The 18,803-nt window shown below is 60.0% G+C and overlaps 1 protein-coding gene across 2 annotated transcripts in view; it reads right to left on the reverse strand.

The window, feature by feature from the left end:
- The window catches only part of Myo9b (myosin IXB), a 97,262-nt gene that overhangs the window by 2,116 nt on the left and 76,343 nt on the right, over window positions 1-18,803 (reverse strand). For both annotated transcript variants that reach the window (XM_077796344.1, XM_077796345.1), the window contains exons 19-39: window positions 18,004-18,084; window positions 16,461-16,571; window positions 14,773-14,895; window positions 12,734-13,050; window positions 10,972-11,895; window positions 9,719-9,779; window positions 9,439-9,557; window positions 7,747-7,880; window positions 7,384-7,571; window positions 6,504-6,602; window positions 6,219-6,398; window positions 5,883-5,924; window positions 5,568-5,679; window positions 4,624-4,697; window positions 3,881-4,073; window positions 3,658-3,786; window positions 3,305-3,410; window positions 2,977-3,108; window positions 1,378-1,501; window positions 798-845; window positions 255-400 (exon numbers count right to left, since the gene is read on the reverse strand). In XM_077796344.1, coding sequence (XP_077652470.1) covers window positions 255-400; window positions 798-845; window positions 1,378-1,501; window positions 2,977-3,108; window positions 3,305-3,410; window positions 3,658-3,786; window positions 3,881-4,073; window positions 4,624-4,697; window positions 5,568-5,679; window positions 5,883-5,924; window positions 6,219-6,398; window positions 6,504-6,602; window positions 7,384-7,571; window positions 7,747-7,880; window positions 9,439-9,557; window positions 9,719-9,779; window positions 10,972-11,895; window positions 12,734-13,050; window positions 14,773-14,895; window positions 16,461-16,571; window positions 18,004-18,084 — 3,443 coding nt within the window. The remainder of the gene's footprint in view (window positions 1-254; window positions 401-797; window positions 846-1,377; window positions 1,502-2,976; window positions 3,109-3,304; window positions 3,411-3,657; window positions 3,787-3,880; window positions 4,074-4,623; window positions 4,698-5,567; window positions 5,680-5,882; window positions 5,925-6,218; window positions 6,399-6,503; window positions 6,603-7,383; window positions 7,572-7,746; window positions 7,881-9,438; window positions 9,558-9,718; window positions 9,780-10,971; window positions 11,896-12,733; window positions 13,051-14,772; window positions 14,896-16,460; window positions 16,572-18,003; window positions 18,085-18,803) is intronic.

Below are 18,803 nucleotides of genomic sequence, written 5' to 3' on the forward strand. Positions count from 1 at the left end.
AGCGCCTCACCGCTAAGCTACACCTCAGCCCAAATCTGGGTTTAAAGAGAGCTGCTGCAGGGTTCATGGTCAAGTTTGGGGACAGCAGTGTCCCACAGGGTGAATATTTTTGCTCTGTGCTAGGTACAATAGAACTGAGCCTGGCAAGGTCAGGCAGACCTCCTGGCCTAGACCCTGCCCAGCAGTGTCCAAGATCACATCCTCTGTTGCTTGTGGGGCCAGGGCCGAGGGGGAAGGGGGGAAAGGACACTTGCTTCTCCTCCTTGATGGACTGGATCCGCTCTATAAGGATCTCCTTCTCTCGGTCCTCCTCGTCACCAGCCCCTGCCTCCTCCTCAGGCAGCACTTCCAGCTCCTCCAGGCTGCTGTCCCTGCTCACCTGGGCCTTGGGGCTCTTGTTCTGAAAATAGGGAAGGAACAAGTCTGACCAGCACCCTCAAGGGGCGGAGCTTAGTGCTCTCAGGCGGTGGGGGCGGAGCTTAGTGCACTCATGTGGTGGGGGCGGAGCTTAGTGCTCTCAGGCGGACCAAGCGGCTCCAAGGGAGGTTAGTTCTGCCGAGGCCCCACTGTGCTCTTGGTGAGACTTCAGGAATCCTGCAGGGACAGAGTGGCTGGCACTTGGCTGATTAGTGGTCCTCAGCATGGAGGGTCAGCAGGCAAAGGGCCACCCCCAGCATGCACTTGGAAGGCTAGGACATGCTCGGTCTATGATAGGAGAACCCCGGGGCCAAGGGAACCCCAGCGTGCACCGACGCACTGGGAGACATGCACCGAGGACCCACAGAGCGCGTACATACCAGGACCCCCTCATAGGGAGACGAAAACCCCAGTTTGAGAGGCCAGGGCTGGGGGAGAGATGAAGACAGGGTGAACAAAAGCACCAAGACTGCGACGCAGGCATGAGCAGGGGGCAGTCCAGCAGCTGGCCCAGGGAAGTGTTCCGGGCTCTCTTGGGAGCCCAGGACCTGCTCCCCCCTGGACCCCCGCCCCACCACGTGAGGTCTCTTTTCCTGCTCTGGGAACATCTTTCTGTGGTTTGGCCCCAGGGCAGCAAGAGACAAGGCTGGACAGATGACCCAAACTACCACCAAGCGGGTACCAGGTCCCTCCACCAGTCCACTGAAAGGGACAGTTGGTTGGTGTGAGGCTGAGCGTGGACTGTAACCGTCTGGTCAAGCCAGGAACTCTGCCCCTACCCGTGCGGTCATGAGGGCCCAGCTGCCTGTGCCCAACTTGGAGCTGGGAATCCGCGGGAGAACCTGGGCAGCGAGACCACGCCTGCCGCCCACAAGCACGCCCCATGGCCCCACCCACGATCAGGCCTCTCCAGTTGAGGCCCCGCCCCTGCAACCCCTCCTGGCTGTCCTGGGTGCTCACAGCATTTTGTTGCAGGAGCGAGAGCCTTCGGATGGCGATGGTCTCTGCAGCCTCCAGCTGGTTGATCTCCTCCATCTTTACTTTGTACTTCCTCATCTGCTCTTTGATCAACATTTCCACGCACCTACAGGGAAGCAGCAAAGCAGGCAGGGTTTCAGTTCCTGTCCTGGGGGTGCCCTGAGCTCAGGTAGGTGCTAGTGGAGAACTGTGGCACAGTGACTGAAGGAAGAGAGGCTCAGAGAGCTGGCAGAGTCAGGGACACAGCTGGGGTCCCTGGCTCCCATGCTGTGTGACCTCAGGCAGTTCAGTCCCCCTCTCTGAGCCATGAGCTCCCTGTATTTATAAGCCTCCTTGTTGGAAGAGGAAAAACAACAGAGAGGGTTGGAGGGAGCAGAAGGGTGGGGACTATCCTACCTTGCAGAGGTGTACGGGGTGCAGGCAGGTTGGGCATTTTGTCACAAGGCCAGTGAGCAGCCAGCCCCGGGGCTTCAGAACATGAGCTCTGACCTCAGCCGGGGGTGGTCAGTAATGGAGGGAAGGAGAGGTGGGAACTCAGGCTGGGTGGAGAGACGGTCTCTGCCCCTGGCCCCCTGATCATGACCCCATAAGAAGAGAAGGATCACAGGCTCTGCCAGGAGAGGCTGGAGGCAAATCTGCTGATGCTGTGCCCCCGGGCAGTGCCAGAACCTCCCGTCCCTCGTTGCCTGCCTTCTTTTTGCTGGGGTCTGTGAACACGGCTGGGGCCCACGAGATGGTGTTCCCCTCAGGCCACCTCCATGTGTGCTTGCCACACAAAGCCACCTGTGTGATGGGCTCTGATTTCCACAACTACTAACCTAAAAACCCTGCTATCATGGATGACTGACCACCTCCTGAGTTCTTTAAGACAGGGTTTTGCTAAGTTGCCCAAGCCGGCCTGGAACCCCAGCCCTCAGCCTCTTGAGTTGCTGGGATTATAGCCTCTGTCACCACCCCCAGCCCCAGAGTTCTTCTGAAGAATTGTCAGATGGGAAGAAAATTCTGGAAAAATCGAGCAGTTTGTCCCTCTCCCTGCCACGGGGTCGGAGGGATTTCTCTCTCTCTTTTTTTTTTGTTCTTTTGGTCTCAGAAGAACTCGAGGACCCACACTGCTTGGGAAGTGACGAGAGGTGGCATCTGCACCAGCCTGGGTGAGTCCCACCCTGGTGCTGTCTGCAGGGCTGGACTCTGGGCATTGACAGGAACCCCAGTCCCCTCATCTCATGGCTTTTGCTAAAAGTTGGTCTTAGTCCAGAGTGGCGTGCTCCCAAGCACGTCTGGAACGAGGGGTGGGTGGTGGGGCGGCTCGGAGCTGGCTGCTAGCCTCAAGTGTGCGAGGTTGGACTTCCACCCGCGCCCAGAAAAAACTGCAGGGCAGAGCAGCCACGTGAAGCTGATCAATGGCTCCACAGCTCAGGAGGACTCCAGGGCCACGGTCACCTCCAGACCATTCTCTACACACAGCGGCACACGGCCAAGGGGAGGTGTCGCAGGGGTTTTTGGTCAGGCTCCTCGGTTTCATCACAGGCTGGGCTACGCCGGGTGGGGTGTGTCTGGGGGCCCGCCCCTCCTGGTACTCACGTGGTGATCTTCAGGACGTCCTTCATGCTGGTCAGCGGGTCTGAGTTGTCGGGGCAGCGCAGGAGGCAGGGTGCGAAGATGATGGCCAGCGCCCCGGGCGACATGCGGTTCACATCCTCCAGCAGGGCCACCCTGCAAGGCCACTGACAGTTAGGGAGCAGCTGCCGCCCAGAGAGGGAGCTCCCGGGGTCTGGGCAGCTTCCAGGAAAGAAGCTTTGCCTCCCAGGGGTGGGAGGCATGGAGGGGCGCCACAAAGGACCCCGGGTGCCCTGAAGTCTGGTGGGCTTGGTCCCCTCCCAGACCCCAACGCTGGCGGGGCGGTACTTGCTTGACGAGGTGGAAGATGAGCCTCTCCAGGGAGTTGTGGTTGGCCTCGGGTAGGTGCTCCAGCACCGCGTAGATGGCGGCCAGCTGCTCCTGCTTTCCTGGGAGCTCTAGGGAGGTGGAGGGCATCAGCCACCCTAGGCCTCCCAGCTTCCCCTGCGTGCCTCGGGTGCAGGGGGCCGCCCTGTGTGGTCCTCGGGATGGTGTGTGGCAGGAATGGTAGGCCTCGGGGACCCAACCCCAACTAGGACCCGAGGCGGGCAGACTCCTCCCTGGCTGGCCAGAGCGCATGCTCTGTCTCTCTCCTGACGGGGCCACCAAGGCTCGCCCCCCATGTCCACGTGCTGCGGGGCTCACCAACGGCCCGGAGGAAGTCACCGTAGTGGGCAAAGGTCATGAGGGGCTCAGGCAGCTCCCGCAGCCACTGCTTCAGCACGCCCGTGATGGCGTGGATGGGGAAGTCCTCCAGCCGCACTGCTGCGGGGTCTGCCGGGTAGAGGCTGGTAAGTGGCGCAGGCAGACCCGGGAGGGGCCTGGCGCAGGTCCACCCGCCTGGTCTCCACCTGCCCGCAAGGCCTACCTGCCTGCAGCGCTTGCCGGAGCTCCCGAGTCCGGTTGGCAGCACCTGACTTGCGGTAGAGGCCCTCAGTGTACAGGCCGTGCATCTCTACGTGTTCCAGAAGCTTCTCCAGCACGATGGGCACTGAGGCCTTGTCACTGGTCAGGCTGTCCATGCACACGCCAAAATGGCCTGGCTCAGTGCCCGGCTCGCTCTGAAGAGCATGGAGGGGGTCAGGCTCCAGCTACCCATCCTGGGTCCTCCCTCCCCATCCTGCAGAGCCCACGGCCCCCCTCTGTAGGTGCCATCCCTCCCTGCTTCCTTGTCCCCTCTTGCACAGCTGCTGGGAGCACCAAGTTGCAGAGGTCAGCTTGATGGCCAGCGGGCAGGGGGTCCCTCCACGCAGCACCCACAGAGTAGGATCTTCTGGGGGAGAGGCTCCTCCTTGGCCCTTGGGACCCCCTCAAATGAGTGGATGCTGACTTGTGCTCACGCCCAACACTCAGGACTCCACTTCTCTGTGTCACAGTGGACAGGTGTCCCCCTGCTAGGCCTGGACTCTCCCAGGGGCCGAGGGTCTGAGATGTCCAGCCCCTGCCTTGGGGGCCTCACAACTGGAGTCAGGTGTGTTTTGCTGCACAATCAGAGGCTGCAGCCCCTCCCACCACCTCCCTGTGAGGGCCCACATGGCCCTCACAAGAACTGCTTCCCCTGCTGCCCTGGGCAGTGTTCCAGAAAGTTCTGGACCTGAGCACACTCCTCACCTTCCTCCCACACATGTAGGAGCAGTAGCTCTGGATCTTGTGCACACACTTCTTGTGGCAGGTCATCTTGCACACTGTAGGGGGTACAGGGAAATGTTCCTGGACTGCCCACCCACTGGCCGGGCCAGACTGCCTTCTCAACTGCATTGCTCGTCTCTGCCTTGATTCCCACAAGGGATGCAGGGCAGGTTTTCAGAGCTGGTGACCATTAGTCACTTCAGACTGGACCCAGATGGCCACCCGGACAAAGAACAGGCTTTTAGGGGGACCCAGGCCCTAGTCCTGCCAGGAGGTGGCCCTGGGGACATGATGAAGTATTGTGGCATGAGTGATGTTGCTCTGAATGATCACGAGCCAGCCTCAGGGTATGTGACACGGTGTCACGTTTTCTTGCAGAGGAAGTCAGCTGTGCTGAGAGGAGGGAGCCAGCTTTTGGGGATGAGCCAGCAGGTGGCTCAGGACACTGATAGCTGGGGTGGCGGGAATGCTTCACACACAGGGGCAAGGGGACAGGAGGAAGGTTTCAGAATCTGAAAAGACCCAGGCCTGCTGGTTCTGGCAGAAAACAGCAGGGTGTGCAGAGCCTGGTGGCCCTGGGGCGACTGTGCTCAGTCCTGGCCTGGCTGCCTGGCAGTGGCGTGACCAGGGCCTGCACCTATCTCAAGCTCCTGAGTCTGAGAAGGGGATGACAGTTCAGGCAACAGGAGCAGTACATCCAAAGCCCAGACAGGATGCAGGGTGACGTGCCCACATGCATGAGGAGGTGGTGAAAGGTGGTGAGACTGGCCCGTGGGTCTCAGGACCACCTGAGGGCTGAGACCTGTCTTGGGAGTGACCGAGCGAGACACTGGGTGATGACGTGTTGGGAGTGATGTTCCAGAAAGACTGGCGGCTGAGCGAAGGTCATGGGGTACAGTGCAGGCAGGGCTGCCTCGGGCACTCACCGCTGCAGAGCAGGGCCTTGTCCATGAGCCAGATGTAGGAGAGGCACTGCTCACAGGACTGCGGGATGCTCACCTGGTAGCTGGCAAACACGTGCCCGTTGTGCTCCTGGACCTGCGGGGGGCAGAGCGGCTGAGCCTCCCCAGTACCGTGGGGCGCCCTGCTCCTCAGGGGGCCCACCCAGCTAGAGGGCTCCTTAGGAGCTGGGAGACAGCGCACACATGCATGTCTGTAGGGACACGTGTCCACCGCAGGCAGAACACGCCTGTGCACAAAATAGCAGTCGCACACGCACATGCTCGCACAGGCCTACTCACGGCACGTTCCTGCTTCCGCTTCTTCTTCTGAGCTTTGCTCTGCTGAGAAGGACACAAAAGTGAGGTCCTCATAGGGACACCTGGCCTGCCTGGTTGTAGGGGTAGAGGGTGGCGCGTGTCCCTGGGGACATTCTGGCCCATCACAGAGGAGGCTGGAAGCCTCCCACCCTAACCCTACCACCAGCTCCCTCCCGAGAGGAAGGAAGACCCTGCAAACAGGAGGGGTGGGGCGGGGGCGGCCCCAGGCTGCAGTGGGCGCGGCAGAGGTGGGCTCGGCAGGTGGAGCAGGTGCAGGGCAGAGAGGATGCGAACATGGCTGGGAGTGGGGACACGCACCTTTGCAGGCTCGAAGTCATTCTTGGTGTAGTCATTCTTGCGTGTGAATTCGTCCAGCAGTGACTGGAAGAGGTTGAGCACCAGGTTGGTGTCCTTCTCGCCGCGCTCTGTGGCCAGGTTGTTGACGACTATCTGGTAGTTCTCCATGAGGTCTTTGTAGCCCACGTGGATCTTCCCATTCTGCAGGAATGCCAGGTGTCACCCCAGGGCGGGGACTGTGCAAGAACGGGGGACAGCTCTGGGGGAGGGCGTGGGAAAGGCCGAGGGCCTGGGGCTTCCACGCACCGGGGCAGAGTACATGGTTTTGATGTTGCTCCTGAACTTCTCAGTGGCCTCGGTGAATAAGCTCTCGATGGGGGTCTTCTGGGAGCGCAGGTCATTTATCTGCAAGGAGAGAGTGGCCCTGTCCCTGCAGTGCCATGAGCCTGGGGACCTGCAGTGCTAGGGAAGGCTTTGGGGCCACTCTGTCCCGTCCTAAGTTCTCCTCTGGCCTCAGAGGATAAGACTCAGCCCTCTGGAATCTGAGAGAACATTCCCTGTATGGGGATGGGCCTGTGCACTGGGGGTCACCGGGCAGCATCCCTGGCCTCCACCCTCCAGATGCCAGCGGGCTGCTGCTCAGTCCTAACTAGAATGTCCCCAGACACTGTCGATGTGCCCTGGAGGACAGGACCGCCCCCGATGACAGCCACAGGTAGGCTCCAGGCTCTTCCTGCCCCCCATTCAGAAGCTTGTGCCTAGCCACACCCTGCAGTGGGCTGCGTCAGGGGTCTGGGTCACTCTGAGATACTGCTGTGTCCCTTCAGCGACCCCTTGCTTCTCTGGGAAGCTCCCGATCACCCCCAGGTGGGCCATGAGCACCCCAGGCACAGGCCCTGGCTGGTTCACCTTCACCTCTGTGGCACTTAATCAATGTCCTCCATGAATCAGTCACATTTGGCAACACTGTATTCTAAACAGAAGAGGAGTGGACAGAAGGCTGGGCAGCAGGTGGACTTCAGCTGGACAGGGACACCTTCTGGGGTTCTAACAGAGACTTTTCCTGTGGTACAGGGGCTGGCACTAGGACACCTGTCCTTGGCAGGTGTCCCCCCACGGCACCTCACCCGGCCGTGCTGTTCTTGGGGAGTTTGTGCCCCTTCACCCTGGCGTCCCCGGGGCTCACCTTGTTGAGCAGGAACTCATCCAGGAACTTGAGCTCGTTGGCGTTGGTGATCTTGCGGAACACTGACTCCCGCCACTTCTCGGACACCGTGATCTTGCCGATCTTGAGGTTTCGGTTCTTCTTCCCTTTGCCCCCCATCTCCTTGGTGTGCTTCTCGCCTGCTGTGTGGCGGTGCGGGTGGCTGGAGACTGTGGGGACACAGAGCAGCTGTGAGGGTGCGTCTGGGGAGGCGCTGGCCGGCCCCCGGGGCCGTCAGAAACGCAGAGCATCAGGACCCAAGTGCAGTGCCCGTCTGAGGCCAGCTTGGTGGCCTGGACCTCAGCGTCTGCAGAGGCCTCTGCCTCCAGCCCAGCGGCCACTGACCTTCCGCACTCTTCCTCGAGGCCGCGGCTTCGGGAACAGCATGGCCTGCCGCGGGGCTCTCCGCCTCCTCCGTGCCCTCCAGGATGTACTTTTTGTCCTTAGTTTTGTGTAGGAAGAGTCTCTTAAACGTGGATCTGGGGAGACAGCAATGTGCTTTCTTGTTGTCTTTTCATGCTGAGGTCTCTCTGGGTGCCGTGGGGCACGGGTGCAATCCTCGCTATTGAGGAGGCTGAGGCAGGAGAATCCCAAGTTTGAGGACAACCTCACTAATTTAGTGAGACCCTATCTCCAAAAAAAAAAAAAAAAAAAAAGGCTGGGGACACAGTACAGTGCTTGAGTGGCCCTGGCTCGACCTCCAGCACCCGCAAAAAAAATCTCCTTGATGTGGTTTTCACAGGCGAGAGCCAGAACAAGACAGAACGCACACGTGACATGTGGCTGCTTGACGCCTGGGGACAGCGGCCGCCCCCGGGACGCGCCCCAGGCTGGGCTTGAGGTGCAGCGCCATCATGTCTGAGAAAGGGTCTTGGTGTGTCTGAGTGGCGGTTTCTGGGATAGCACCCTGGACTGGCCAGGCTGCCCGATGCTCTCCTGAGGAGGAGAGGAGGGCAGACGCCGGGGGGAGAGGGCCGTAAGAAGATGGGCAGAGACTGCAGTGATGTGGCCAGAGACCACTGCCTGGAGCCCTGCGGCTGGACGGGCCAGGAGGGAGCCCCATGTGGCTTTGGAGGGAGTAGGACACCTGGAGTTTGGACCTTCAGCCTCCAGTACCGAGGACAAACTCCTTTTTAAGTTTAGAACTTTGTGAGGTGGGTGGTCTCTCTCTGCAGCAGGGGTCCCTGGCCCCCACGCCTAGGGAGGCCATCCTGTGGCTTCCAGTTACCTGCCCGCGTGTGGATCAAACCTCAACTGCTCCATGGCCCATCCTCTCTGTGAAGAACCGGCTGGAACATTCAGGCAGAGGCTCTCTGGAGACAGCCTCAACCTAGATTTTACTATTTGAGGTTCTCGAAAGGGTTCCCAGAGGTGAGGACTGATTTTGGCTCCGTTAAAATCCAAATGGAAACCGTCCGTCTGCAGACCCAGAGGAGGTGTTGCGCAGTGGTAGAGGGTTCCTGGGTGTCCTGCACACAGGCATGGCACCTTGTGCTAACGAACGACAGGCCTAGGCTTTGTGGGCAAGTCCAGTGGGTGGGTCTTTGTTTCCTGGTACTGGGGATTGAACCCAGGGGAACTTAACCACTGAGACATCCCCAGCCCTTTTTAACATTTAGAGACAAGGTCTCCGGAAGTTGCTCAGAGCCTAAGTTGCTGAGGCTGGCTTTGAACTTGTGATCCCCCTTCCTCAGCCTCCTGAACCGCTGAGGCTCAGGTAGTGGGTGGGTTCTGAGGCAGGGGCTTGGGACCTCTCCAAAGAGGTTTTAGTACTAGGGATCAAGCCCAGGGATGCTCTACCCCTAAGTTACACCCCCAGCCCTTCTTGTTTCTTGAGTCAGAGTCTAGCCACATTGTCCGGGCTGGTCTTGAACTTGTGATCCTCCTTCCTGAGACTCCTGAGTTGCCCCCACTGGAATCTCTACTGAGCAAACACCTGCCCCTTGTGCTTGGGTTAGAAGAGTAGACTGAGGCGACGCCTTGGCAGGGAGGGACCCTGGGGCATCTCTAGAGGCCTGAGTTCCCCAATCTCCTTACTTAGAGTCAGGCTGGGAGCCTGGGGACAGGCCTGCATCCAGGCTAGAGATGTCTCCTGACTTCTTCTTCTGAACGGCTGGCTTCTTTGTGCTCAGCTCCCCTTCGGTTTCTGCTGACGGCTGCAACAGGATGGTGTGGATGGGGGTGGGCGAGAGGCAGGTGGTCTGTGCTGGGGACCTTGCTTTCCCACTGTGCCCTCTAGCCACCGACTCCACTCCTCTCTGGCGAGGGTGGAAGTGGACGTGGGCCTGGAGGCGAGGGCTACACCCTCTGGCCTTACCTGTGCCTTGGCGGGGGAGAGCCCGGAGATGTCACTCGTGGGCAAGGAGGTGCGCCGCTCCCTGAGGGAACACAGACCGCGGTTTACCCACAGAGCGTGGCAGCGTGCCGCCACTCCCCCTCCCCTCCCTGGGACCCTGGGAGGTCTGGAGAGTGGTGGTCGGTCAAGATTGGCAGGTACAAGTGGATGGGTGCTCCTGACACCTGCTGGCTGGGGCTAGGGATGCCCTCAGTGCCCTGACCGGCACAGGACGCCCCCACTAGAAAACCGTTCGGCCCCTGGATGCTGGTAAGGCAGAGGCGCGGCCTGACTCCCGGCCTGGCGCCCGTTTCCGTGCCACCTGCTGTCCGTCTCCACGGCTCGCTGCCCGTCTCTGCAGTCTCATTGTCTGCCGTCTGTCTCCTGCCTGGGTCAGTTTGTCTTGGTAGTGCTCCATCCCGTGCCCACCTGTGTCAACCTCTGAATATCAGCTACTGCTAACTAGCGGGTGGTGCCCAGGGACACTGCTACATATTCCCAGCGCACAGGACACCACTTCTGCAGGCCCAAAGTTGACAGCACACAGGGGTCAATCCCTGCCTTAGCACGAGAGGCCCGTCTGTCCACCTGCCACCTCCACCTGTCTGTGTACATTTATGCCTTGATGCGCCTCTGTCCATCGTCCATCTGAGCCTGAGTCCGCACTGCTCTGCCCCTCCTGGCCTCGACGGCCTCCACTCTGACCTCTCCTTCCACGTCCGTCTGCCACCCCCACCTGTCTCCAGCACCTCTCTGTCCATCCGCCTTGTACCCACAATGCTGTTGGCATCCAGAGAGGTTGGTCCCCAAGAAGCCCCCTCTGTAGACCACTACCGGGGCTGCAGCCTGAGTAGCGCCCAGAACGAGGCGCCTGCTCTGGGGGGCGCGGCCTCGTCCTCCCTGTGCAGCAGGAGGGGCTGTGGGCTGGAGATTCGGGTCCCTAGGATCCAGCTTACCAGGGTCAGCAGAGCAAGCCCCTCCTCTGAGCCCTGGGTATGTCGCCAGCCCCACTCACTGATGAGGAAACTGGGGTCCAGGTGGGCCAGGGAGGGAGTACCCCCTCTGAGGGCCACCCCCTCAGGCCAGGAACTTTCCATGTGGGCGTGGCTCGTTTAGGGCACTGTGGGGCACAGACCCAGCTGGCGCCCACCCATCCAGTGGGCATGACCACTCCTGAGTCCCCCTGCCCACCCAGCGTGGCAGCCGTGCTGCCTGGACAGAGGACGGGGGCTTACTCTGTGGGTGTTGGGGCAGTCCCCATGCTCCAGTGCCTGTCACTGAGATCCAGAGACTGGCTCAGCATGGTGCTGGAGCCCGCGGCAGCCATCAGTTTCTTGCCCCTCCACAGCTCCACGACGTTGGCCAGCCGCTCGCTGTCCGGGTGCTGGTACCGCTGGATCTGGGTGGAGCCTCCAGGGCTCTCGGGCTTGTCCTGAGCCCTCGGGCTGCCGCCAGTCTTGCCCTTATTCTTAGGGGTCTCGGGGGTGCTGCCCGGCACGGACGGGCCCACCCTGCTGTCCAGGGCCAGGCTGGTTGGCCGCCGCATGGGGCTGGGCCTGGGGCTCCCTTCGGGGGACGCCTTCTCCAGGTCTGCGGGGGTCTTGCTGATGGCCACAGGCGGCGGGGACTCCACAGGAGGCTTCCTGGGGGCGCCTGCAGCCTCTGTCCCCGCCTCGGCAGGGGCTTCGCCTCTCCTGCTCTCCTTCCGGTCTTCAGGGAGGCCGTCCCCCAGCTCCAGGATGGCCTTTCTGGAAGGTTCTCTGAAGGCGCCCTCCTCCTTGCAGGATTGGATGTGCTTGTTCTGCAACTCCACGTGCTCCAGCCCCCTCTGCCGACGCGACTCACGCTTCTCCCGGCTGCTGGGGGCTTTCTCGTGACCCTCCGCGGTCACGCTCTTTGGGGGAGGGACTTCCTTCTCAGCACTGGGCACCTCTTTCTCTGGTGGGGAGATGCCTGCTGGGGACCTGCGGCTGGGCAATGCCTCGGGCTCCAACATGGGGCACTCGCTGCCTGCCGTGGGCCCTGGGCCCTGCTCGGCGCTCTGCTCTTCACCCGCCATAGGGCCTGGCCGGCCCGGCAGGGGCTCTGTCCTGGCGGCTTGCTGGGCTTCCCGCAGCTGCTCCTCGGCCTTCCGCTTCTCTGAGACCATCAGGCTGAAGCTGGTGAGAGGAAAGGCAGAGGGGCCTGGTTCAGAGACCGCGCTCCAGGCTGAGACGGGTTCCAGGGGGCCACACGCCCTCCTGTCACCCGAGGGCTGCGGTCGGGCTCTGCCTTCAACTGCTGGCCTCAGAGATGCTCCTGCAAAGGTGGACCCCCTTCACCAGGAGGGGAGAGACGGCAGTGCCCCTCACTGCAGGCGCCACGGACACCCTGTCTGCGCTTCCTCAGGCGGGTCAGGGAGGAAGCCTCCCTACACCCGGGGAGGCGGAGGAAGGAGGGCCACTAGCTCCAGGCCAGTCTCAGCAGCTCAGACCCGTCTCCAACATTGACAGGGCTGGGGGGCAGCAGGGGACACCCCGGGTCACCCCCAGGCCAGACACACACACGCCGGTTCCTCTGGGTGCACTGGGGCCTGGCTCCTTCTCCAGGAGGCCCTGGCACGTGTGGGCGCTGCCTGAGAGACACCTTGCTCCAGGAACCAGGACCCCGACTCAGGCAGCCGCGGCTGGGCCTGTGGGAAGGGGAGGGCCCACAGGACACCAGCTGGGGCTCTCTGTGCCCTGTGACAGCCCAGCTGAGTGTGTGGGGGAGGGGAGCTGGCGTTGGGCTGGCCTGGGAAGCCCCTCCTCTGGAAGAGGCCAGCTGTGGTCAGTGGCACCTGGAGCTTCACCCCCAGCGCTGCCAACCCTGGACATCTTGGGAGCCCCTGTGCCCTGATGGCGGGCTTCCTGCCGGCCACTCCCTGTGCTCATCTCGATGCCCGTAGCTCTGATGCCGGGCAGTGCCCGGGCAGATCTTCAGCGAGGGGCTCCCGGCCCCGGGGTTTCCCTGACTCACCTCCTCCGCTGCAGGTGCCCCCGGCAGAGGCTCTGCAGGCGGATGATGCTCTGTCTCCGGCGGTGGTAGGCCTTGCGCTGTCGGTAGCCCCTCCACACGGCCTGGAGGTACACGGCCGCCTGCGTCCTCTCCACTGCCCGCCACACGCGGTAGGAGCGCCAGCAGGCCTGGATGGTGACGGCCGCCCGCTTCATCTGCAGGAAGCGCCTGCGCTCCAGCACCATTCGGAACCAGCTCTGGAGCAGCAGGATCTTGCGGACCACCTCCTGGTGCAGCGTCTCCTGCAGGGCCTGCCGCTCCGTCTCCTTCAGGAAGACCTGGCCGGGGAGGGGGCAGCAGGGTCAGCTGCGCTGCGCCTCTGCCCCTGGTGGCCAGGTCCGCACAGCCACCGGTGAGAACCGGGCTGGGGTGCTGGCCGACCGGGATTGAAGTAGAATTAACATAGCGTACAATTCCCCCATTTTAAAATGGACCGTGTGGTGGCATTAGCATATGCACAATTTTGTGTGGCCACTGTCTCTTATGGCCAGCAACGTCTCTTAGCTGGTCCCAGAACATCTCATCATCTTCCCCAAAGGAGAGCCTGTCCCCATCGGCAATCCCTCCCAGTGCCCCCTTCCAGCCCCTGGCAAGCACCAGTCTTTCCTTCTCCATGCGTGTTCTGGACATGTCGTGTAAGTGGAATCTGTGGGACCATACCCTAGGGGGCCTTTTCTGTCTGGCTTCTGTCACTCAGCATGTTTTAAAGGTCCACGCACGCTGCAGAATAGACCAGCGTTCCATTCCTTTTCAGGATTAAATACTATTCCACTGTATGGACATACCACCCTGTGATGATTCAGTCACTGAGGAGTATTTGGGCCATTTCCACCCCTGCTGCCATAAGCAGCTCTGCTGTGAGCATGCACCCGTGAGCATTTGGTGAATGCCTGCTTTCAGTTCTCTTGGGCATGGCCAGGAGTGGAGCTGCTTGTTCAAAGGCTACCTCAATTAATTTGCTGAGAACCATTAGGGGATGTCCCAGAGCAGGGGAGGCCTTTGCGGGGAGCTGATGTCACCACTTACAGTGAACATGGGCAGTCAAGCAGTGCCCTATAAACAAGAGGCAACCCTGTTCTCGCCCACTGGGGATCAGGGACAATGTGTGGAAAGGAAGGGAAGGAAACCGCCAGACACTGTGCTACGCTCTGACATGGCTCACGTGCTGGAAGCCTGGTCTCCAGTGTGGTGGACTGAGGTGGGGGGACCTTTAAGGGGTGGGGCCTATGCTAATGCATGGTGGCTGCATGCCAAGAATCCTAGCTCCTCAGGAGGCCAAGGCAGGAGGACGGCAAGTTCAAGGCCAGCCTGGGCAACTTGGTGAGACCCTGACTCAAAGTAAAAAGGGCTGGGGATGTGGCTCAGTGGTAGAGCACTTTCCTAGCATGTGCGAGTCCTAGGTTCCATCCCCAGGACCCCGAAAGCAGCAGGTAGGGGGGAGGAAGTGCCATTACTAAGGTCACTGAGGACGCTGGCCTTGGAAGGGATTTAAGTAGTTCTGTGGGACACCACTAGGTCCTTGAGTTACCTCTGGCTTCCCATGTGATCTCTTTTGTACATATGTTGCCATTCTAATGCCATGTGCCATGAGGTCCTCCCCAGAGCTGAACAGAAGCTGGCACCATGCTGTTGGACTTCCAGAACAGTGAGGTAAATAAACCTCTTTCCTTTTTAAGACACGCAGCCTCAGACATTTTGTTATGATAAGGGACTAACACCCCCTGTAAAGTTTACGAGCTGGCCTAAATACCCTGCCGGTCAGCATAGTCCTTCCCAGCCTACTTGTGAGAAAGTGGAAAGAGTGGGGCCGAGTTCTGCTGAAGGAGGTGGAGCCGGGGCCAGGCAGCTCCCACCATCGCTTACGTTACCCGCTGTGGGAAGAAGCGGGGCACTGGTCCTGAGGAATGCGCTGCTCCACCAGGACGTATGGGCCTCAGAGCAGGAGAGGTGTGGGGGGTGCAGAGCGGGGTGGGGGCGTGGGTCCACAGCAGAGTGCTGACCTTGGTCTTCCCGATCTGGTAGCTCCTCTTGTCCACGTTCATCTTCTCCAGGAGGGCAGCGATGACCTCCCTGCAGGGCTGGGCGTTTTTGGGGAGCAGCACCTGGAACTGCTCTGTGAATTCCTACGGGGGTGGGGCCAAGAAGTGTGAGTGTCTCTTCTCTTTGCAGTTCTGGGGGTCAAGTCCGGGTGCTCTACCACGGCACCACACCCCCAGCCCAGCTTAGCCAACACACGGAGACACAAAGCTGTGGACAGTCTGTGACAGCCTCAAGCTAAAGACCATCGCAGACACGCAGAGCCAATGCTCCGCCCCTGGGGAGACGGTGTCACCTTTGCGGGGCTCTCATCATATGGCTCATTAACGGGCTGGACAGAAGCTGGAGATGACGCCTGTGTTCCTTGCAGTGTGAGGGACAGAATCCAGGGCCTTGTGCAGGCTAGATAAGCTCTCGGCCACGGGACTCCAGCCCGAGCGGATACGTGTTTCAGTAAGCACATGGTCGCCTGCCTGGAGGGGACTGGCTCCAGGACCCTGCTTAGACACCCAAACCCATGGGTGCTCAAGTTCTTCTGTAAAATGGTGTAATATTTGCATAAAGCCTACGTGATCCTCCTGTGGACTTTAGCCATTTCTAGATGACTTAGAATACCGACCATGACATCCGTGCTGTGGACATAGTTGCACACACAGGGAGTCAGAAGAGAAGAAAGTCTATATGAGTTGAGTACAGTAACCCCCTGCCCCCGATTTTTTTGGTCTGAGATTGATCAGGTCCACGGACGCTGAACCCATGGATACAGAGGGAAACGCGTTTGTGTAACACGCCAGCAGGTCCCCGTTCCTATCATTGGGCCTCTCCTATCTGCACATGGTTAGAAAGATGTTATTTCTATTTTGTGGATAAAAAAGGAGGCAAGTGCTGGCTGTGATGAGGACGCCTGTGACCTCAGCGACTAGGGAAGCTGCGGCAGGAGAGTCTCAAGTTCAAGCCTCGCCTCAGCAACTTCAAAGAGGCCACAGTGCTCGCGACTTTACAGTTCACAGAATGGCCACACTACAAAGAATGACTTGGCTCTAGATGTCAACCGTGATGCACCTGGGGAGCTGGTCTTTGGAGAAAACCCAGGGAGCCATCTCTGAAGTCACCATCTACTTAGGCTCAGGCTTGGCTTTGCTTCTTTCCTGTAGTGCTCGAGACGGAGCCAGGACCTTGCATGTGACAGGCAAATGCTCGACCACTGAGTTCTAACCCTGGCCCAGGCTCCGGCTTGTACCTTGCAGAAGTAGCAACAAAGAGCCTTTTGTTGGCGGTGGGCAGAAAAAAAGAGCTGGGTATAAAAGTGCTGCCTGGGCTGGGGCGCGGCTCCGAGGTAGAGCGCTTGCCGAGCACGTGCGAGGGCTTGGTTTCCACCCCTAGCACTGCAAAATGAAAACACCAAAAGCCAAAATGAACATGAATTCCAGAAGATGCTCAACAGAGGGCCCTGCCTGTGTGCTTCCGGGCTTGGTTTACACTATGCTTCTCCAGATTTGGCCTGAGACTAGCCACCTCTGCCAAGGAAACTTATGCCTCTACAATAGAGAATTGGCCACTCCAAGTGCCAAGTGCCAAGTGCCAAGGCTGCCGTGGCAGAGAAGCCTGGGCATAAAGGCAGCGGCATAAAGGCAGTGTCCGCGCGGCCTACCTGGAATGTGTACTTTGCACTGTAGCCAGATCTCCGGATGCGCACCGTCTCCAGCATGCCGGTGTAGCGCAGCTGCTGCAGGACCAGCTCGTCATCGAAACACAGCTCTTTCTGCAACGCACACACACGAGCCATCAGGGCCTGTGCCCAAGCAAGGTGGGGGCGCAGGCTGTGAGATGAGGGTCAATCCCCACCTGACCGCCACCTCTGTGATTCTAGCTATGGACTCAGGCTGTGCTCTCTCCTGGGGCCCGGCGGCCTGGGAGTGTCCCTAGCACAGGAGCTGGAAGGCCTCGGGTGTTCCAGATAGTCTTTCTGGGACAAGGAAACCGACTGCTCAGCCGTGCTCACAATGTTGGCTCCTCTAGGAAAATCCCTATCTGCTCTGTTCCATTTCCTGGCACCCTGGACACGGGAGCCACATCGTTCTGCGTGTGCTAATTTGCAGCAAAAAATTCCTTTACAACCACGACCCACTCAAAACTGTGCTGGATTTGTCCTCTATGCCACACGCTGGGTAGATGTGGGGGTTGGGCAGTACGATTCCGGGGCCAGACATGTGTATTATGGGTTGGATGCTGCTCAGGCCTCTGTGGGAGGTGTCCCGGGAGAGAAGGCAGCAGGCTGAGTCCTGAGGAGGGATGGGACAGGGTATATGGGGTGAAGGCCCAGAGGGGAAAGGAGCCAAGGGTAGTGGGAGGGTCCAGCACTGCCTCAGTGGGCTTCCAGCCAGGGTGGGCGACAGTAAGGAATGACATACTGTCTTTAAAGGACCAAAGGAAGGGTTGTCACAGGGCGGATGGATAAAGGCCAAGGGTACCACTTGACGCCCCATCACAGAGCTGGGTCCGCTGACCTGGTACCTGTGGCGTACGCGGCCCCCCACAGCCTGTGCTTGGGCGGGAATTCTGACAGGAGAGGAGCCTGAGTGTGACTCTGGGCGAGGAGCTGGGCTCTGGATGCCGGCACACGTGTCCCCGGAACAGGAGAGTCAGGACTGTGACCAGCAGGGACAAAGGAGTGAGGAGGAAGAGGATGGAGTTGCCTACGGACCCGCCTGGGTGTCCACTTTTGCCAATGAGGGAACACATGTCCCTGAGGGGCCCTTGGCAAAGCCCAAGTCTTCCTCTTGGGGACAGAGTGGACCTCTAGGGTGAAGGAAGCCTGGCACTGAGGGCTGAGTCTCAGCCAGGGCCTCCCTCTACTGAGGCTTGCTCTTTCTAGAAACCTCGGCATGAGCACAGGGCTCTGCTCCTTGGAGCCTCAGTCTGCTCATCCGTGAGGTCTGCTTCCTGGTCCGCTCTCTACAATGGCTGCTCTGGGGGTGCACCTGAGGGCACCCGGCCTGTCCCTTCCACGGGGCCTTCTCTGGGGCTCTGCTGCAGTGGCCCTGCGCAGGCTGGTCACCCTTGCTGTCCTCTGACCGCCTGGCACCGTGGTGATGCTCAGCTCCCTGAGTCCTCCTGGGCGGTGGCCCTGCCCCTCTCCCGTGGAGGCTGCAGACGCAGGACTGTTCCTGGGGCTTCATCCGAGGGCCCCTCACCTTCTCAGCATTGGAGCGGATGCAGCGGATGAAGAAGGGCTCCGCCTTCCCCAGGGCCTCCAGGAGCTTGTTCAGGGACGCCTGGGAAAGAAGGACGTTGTGCTGAGTGGGACAGCCCGGGGGGAGGGGCGGGTCTGTGCGGCAGAGCAGCTGTGGGGTCCCCGCCAGACAGGTAGGGGCTGGGGGCGGGGGAGCAGATAAACTCCCAGGGTTTAAAACACGCCTCAGACTCGGGAGGGCTGGTGGGGCGGAGGCTTTGGCCCACTCGGCCTGTTCTTTTCCTTTATTTTGCAGCCCTGGAAATGGAACCCTGGCCACTGTCCACGCCAGGCAAGCACTCCATCACCAGTCACACCTCTGGCCCCGTGCCTGCTGTGTTGAGAAAGGATTTATGGGTGCTTCCACCTGAGGTTATTACCAAAAGAGCTTCGGTGGGGACAGATGACTCAGATTTTTGACAAATGGAATAAGAAATCTAACAGTAAGGATTAGTAGCGTATGAGCTCCCTATGTGTTTCTGAGCTTCCCGGCAGCCAGGGAGAAAAAGGGAAACCAAGGAAATGGTTTGGTAGTAACTTATGTTTCTTTAAACTTAATGGTTCTCAACTAGGGGTGATTCTGCCCCCCCAAGAGGCATCGGTAGTCGTCGTCACAAATGGGGACAGTGCTGCTGGCACTGATAAGCCAACTCCAGATACCTGCTAAATACCTACAGTGTAGAGGTCCCCAACAGAGGAAGTCCTGCTGCCCCTATTGCCAAGGTCGGGGACCCTGGGAAGAGCCTGCTGGATCTCAGCTGG

This window comes from Urocitellus parryii, chromosome 3 (assembly GCF_045843805.1).
Source record: "Urocitellus parryii isolate mUroPar1 chromosome 3, mUroPar1.hap1, whole genome shotgun sequence".
Taxonomy (NCBI): domain Eukaryota; kingdom Metazoa; phylum Chordata; class Mammalia; order Rodentia; family Sciuridae; genus Urocitellus; species Urocitellus parryii.